Here is a 4,782-nt window from a genome sequence, read left to right as displayed (position 1 = left end):
AGAGTGACTGAAGGAGGAAGAAAGAGGAAGAGAGAAGGAAGAAAGAAAAGGACAAGCACTGGAGAAAGAAGAGAATGAAAGAGAGGAAAAGAGAGGGAATGCAGAACATGGTGAAGAGAGACAATGACTTGGAGGGAGTGATAAAGCTTTTTAATTTGTAGGGAGAGAGAAGAGAGAGACAGACAGAGAGAGAGAGAGAGAGAGAGAGAGAGAGAGAGAGAGAGAGAGAGAGGGAGAGAGGGAGAGAGAGAGAGAGAGAGAGAGAGAGAGAGAGAGAGAGAGAGAGAGAGAGAGAGAGAGAGAGAGAATGTCTTTCCCCCTTTCCCCCATAGGATATGGATTTATTCCCTCCTGTTCAGAAATCCGTGGGTATCTGGTCTCAATACTAATGCTCTACACCTATTCTCCCCCAATTCCCTGCCTCTTCTTTCTCATGCAATGCTGGATAGCTCCAGCGCCACCATGACACACCTGTGGCTGCTGCCATTGCTCCTGTCTCTGGCTCTGTCCAGCATCTCTGTAAATCTTGGCCAGCCAGCTGCAGCAGAAGCGGACAGTGAGGAGCGGGGTCGCCTGGAAGAGATCTTGCAGAGGGCTGAGCACCTCCTTCTCCAGTCAAACCTGCAAAAACTAGAAGAGGAAAGAGAGAACGACTCAGGTAAGGGGATGGGTCTTCTGCCCTTCCTGCAACTTGGCTTTTGCCTTTTCAAACTTGGAGGGGCATGGAGTGAACAGTGGGATTCTGTTAAAGTGAGGGTTGGGTCAACTGTATGCTACTGAAGGATTTCATTCCTGACCTTACTGTCCCTCCCCCTCCACATTTGTCCTCTGGGTTGTGGTACTTAAGCTCTTTTTTCTAACTTCAGGGCTGGGAAGAGCTTAATGGGTTTCCACTGAATTACTAATATCTGTAAATAAACCACAGACTCATAGGATGGCAGGGCTTTATAGGTTATTTCACTGAACCCCTTTGCCCTACAGACATAAACTTCCTCATTTGTCAAATGAGAGAGCTGGGTCAGACAACTTCCAAATTTCTTTCAGGTAGAGCTGAATCTCTGATCCCTGTTCAAATCCCACCACTGCATCTTACCACCTTCGTGTCCTTGGTCAGGTCACTTAACTCCCAGGAGCCTCAATTCCTTCATCTGTAAAATGAGGGAGTTGGCTCTAAGACTTTATGATCCTTTGATCCTCTTATTCTATGATCCTATGAATATTAGAGAAAGCAAAATCACATAACCAGTTAATAATGTCAAAGTAATGCCCTAATTCTCTTGCCCACATTTCAAAAGTCTCCTAGCATTCCTTCCTTTCTTCTTCTTCTTCCCCCATATCCCAGTATTGGCTCTATATGTGGTGACACTGGCTGCACCCTTGGCATGGCCCCTTCTGGGGACAGAGGGATTAGCCCCACCTGAAAGGGCCAGAAGATTTCTTGTCTTTGGCTATTCATCTCTTCCTTCCACCCCACTTTCAGTTAGAATTCATGGAATATTGATATGCCTTTTTGGTCAGTTTTGAGGTTCTGAGTCTCTGAGGCTTGAATTCTGTGGGTATAGACAGGCTGTCACTACACTAATCCTTTTAGACTAAAGCTGAGTGAGTAGGGATAGAGATCTTGCTGCCTGACTTGAGGGATTTCAAACCAACACCTGCCCTGAACCCAGTGCTCCCTCCAGGCACCCTGCAACCTAATGGCCCTTGCCCATTAACAATAATAGCATTTATATACTGCTTTTATGGTTTGCAAAACACCTTATAAATATTTTTTGATAATCACAATTCGTCTGTGAGGAGGGTGCTGTTATTATCCCTGTTTTACAGATGAGAAAACTGAGCTACAGAGAGGTTAAGTGACTTATCTTAGGGTCAGCTAATGTCCGAAGCCAGATTTGAACTCAGGTATTCCAAATGCCAAGCCCAGCACTCTATCCACTGCTATCATCTAGCTGCCTCTCTGTTCCATACCTTCTCAGCTGACTTTGGTCCCTGACTCCATATCCCTTTTAGCAAGGGGAAGGGGGACTGTGCATGACACACATATGGGTAAGGATACATGCTTGCATGTGAAGGTGTATTTGCATTTATGCATTAGTGTGGGCACCTGTGAATATACTGCATGTCTATGTGTCTGTGTCTGTATGGGGTTGGCAGAACTGATGGTTATCAGCTACCCATGAGACACCTCCTCCCAAAAAAGGACCCTGTGTTTGCCTTTCTTTATACCCCCTAGCACTTAGTACAGTGCCTGTCACATAATAAATGCTGGTTGACTGACACAGGCTGGTGGAATCAGAGACAGACTAGTAGTGTTAATTCTTCCCCAAAAGCCAGCCCTGTGTTCTTACTCCTGGTTCTTTTTCCCTATGCTGGGTACTTGGCTGCCTCTCTGAAAGCCTTTTGCCAAAAACCCAGGAAGGAACAAGGTGCCTTCAGTTATTCAGGTTAATGTTCTCTCCCTTGAGCTATTTGCGGAGTCATTCACCTGGTTAGAGACCTTTTGAAGCTTCTGTCCTGGGGGGGGACCTTTTCCAGCTGTATCACTTCTTTTGGGTCATGCAGCTGAAACCATTTGGCTGCTAAGTATGGGTCAAAAATACTTGATAGATCGTTTATCAATCCAGCCTTTTTCATGTGGTCGACAATATGGAGATAGCTTTATGAAATGATTTCCCCAAAGAATCAGCCTAATTCTCTGTTGTCCAAGAAGCCCTCTGACCAATGGGTTGAGGCTGGTATTTCTGAATGTCCTGGGCTTGGCATAATTGGGTGAATTGAGCCTACTTAATCTTTGTGAGTACAATTAGGGGGCACGGGGTGTGTATGAGAGTGTGTCGCTGTCAGTCACCATGTATGTGTTAGAGTGTGTTCACGTGTTACATGAGTTCCTACATGAGTCTGTGTCTAGATATGAGGATAGTCTAGTCATATGAACATGCTTCGATTGAGAAGACATTTGTAGAACAGTAGAAGGAGAGGTGGATTTGGAGTCAGAAGGTCTAGGCTTAACTCCTGGGGTCTAGGTTCACCTGTGTGGCTTTGGGCAAGTTACTTAACCCTTTCCTCATCTGAGGGGTTATTCGAGATGACTTTGAAGCTTCCTTCCATCTCCAAATCCATGATCTTTTGAGAGAGCATGCTTCTGAGTGAAAACAGGTTTTCCGGCCGTGTGTAATGGGTGTAGGGGCCTGGGTGTATGTGTATGAAGGTGAGTGTGTGCATAGGCAGATGGGTGTATGTGAGTCTGTAGGGGACAGTCAGGTCTGACAACATCAGCACCTGTGACCCTTCTATCTCGTGGTACCCTGATAAATGTTTAACAGCCAGCCCTCTGGAAAGAAAACCATACCTACGACAGACTTTTAAGTGTAATTCACAGGATTAATATTTTCTCCACCCCTTTCTTAAATCCAGACAATCAGCAAGGGCAGATTTGCAGCATTTGCCGATTTCCAAGGTGTAAATGTGTTTGACACTTGGTTCTCAGGAGCCGGTAGGAGCTGGCTGCAGCGCACCCTGTTTCTACCCCATCCCAGTCACAGCCCATCCCATGGCCTTCATTTTGTCCCTTCTGCTGCCATCATGGGAACCACTCACTGGGTTCACATACAAGCCGCTTGAGCTTCCCTTCCCAACCTCAAAGGTGCCAGTAGAGCAACTAGCTGGTATGCAGCAAAATTGTGAGACAGACAATTGTGATCAGTTACTCACACTGTAGGGCAAATTCATTTCATGGGCAAGAAAACAACCCAAAACAATGAAGTTCTAATGGCAGAACCTTAGGCACTGTGATGGGCAATAGGGGAGGTATTGGGCGTCAATGGAGCCCTGCTATGATTTTATCTCATAAGCTCAAGTGCACAAAATGCTGGTGTTGAGGTCAACATGGTTTTCATTCATTTGCTTTTTTCCTTTCCCAGAGTTGCAGGCCCCCCAGCTAGACTGGCTCGTGAAGAAGCAACACCCTGGGAAGAGATTCTCTGAGGCCTTTGAGAAGAGGCAGCACCCAGGCAAAAGGGAGGAAGAAGATGAGGTAGAGGAGGAGGACGTGGGGGATGGAGGGGCCGTTGTGGAGGTCCACAGACGCCAGCACCCAGGCAAGCGTGAGGAGGAGGCCTGGGAGGCTGACAGCAAGCAGAAGAGGCAGCATCCGGGCCGGCGGGCCTCCTGGGTCAAGGACAGTGAAGGTGACATTTCCAAACGGCAGCACCCGGGCAAACGGAACCTGGGCCCGGACAGCCAAGGCCCTGCCTTCCCCTGCAGCCTCCGGGGGTCCTCCCACTGTGGCCTCTTACTAGAGCTCTTGGGGGAGATCAGCAGGGGCCCGGGGCCTGAGAAGAGGCAGCACCCAGGGAGGAGGTCACTCTGGGGAGGAGAGGGAGCTGATGGGGAAGAGGACTAAAGCCCAGCCTGGTGAAGAGGGAAGGTTCAAGCCTCTGCAGATGGTTTCTGAGTGTGCTGTGAATAATACAACCTGGGTTGTTTGTTCCCCTTCACTTAGTCTTCTTGATCCCCTGCTAGTGACATGGCTGGAATGTCCCTGATCCCTAGGCACCAGGTCCCCAAGGGCAAGGGGATGAAGACTGGGTGGTGGTGAGGTAGATTCTACCCCCTATTATTGAAAGCCCTGTGTCCCCACGCCCCTTTCCAAGGTCCCCTGGGTTATTTCGGCTCATCCTTGGCATATCTTGGGTTAGGGAGTAAAGGTCTGAATAGAAAGCAGTAAGGGACCCTTTGCCCCTATGTGTGAGTGGACTGGACCCTATGTTACAGGAAAGG

The 4,782-nt window shown here is 48.0% G+C and overlaps 1 protein-coding gene across 1 annotated transcript; it reads left to right on the top strand.

Moving 5' to 3' along the window:
* Window positions 1–462: 462 nt before the first annotated feature.
* TRH (thyrotropin releasing hormone) lies at window positions 463–4,405 on the top strand. Its single transcript, XM_036737718.1, has 2 exons — window positions 463–658; window positions 3,924–4,405. The coding sequence occupies exons 1-2, from the start codon at window positions 463–465 to the stop codon at window positions 4,403–4,405; spliced, it is 678 nt and encodes a 225-aa protein (XP_036593613.1).
* The last annotated feature ends 377 nt before the right edge of the window (window positions 4,406–4,782 follow it).

Source organism: Trichosurus vulpecula, chromosome 9, assembly GCF_011100635.1.
Source record: "Trichosurus vulpecula isolate mTriVul1 chromosome 9, mTriVul1.pri, whole genome shotgun sequence".
NCBI classification, from domain to species: Eukaryota; Metazoa; Chordata; class Mammalia; order Diprotodontia; family Phalangeridae; genus Trichosurus; species Trichosurus vulpecula.
The sequence above is the reverse complement of the archived record's forward strand: the minus strand, read 5'-3'. Positions and strand labels throughout refer to the sequence as shown.

Coding starts and splice junctions, on each gene's coding strand:
- TRH (XM_036737718.1), top strand. CDS start 463: ATGACACACCTGTGGCTGCTGCCATTGCTCCTGTCTCTGGCTCTGTCC. Junction 659..3,923: donor GGAAAGAGAGAACGACTCAG/GTAAGGGGATGG, acceptor TTCCTTTCCCAG/AGTTGCAGGCCCCCCAGCTA.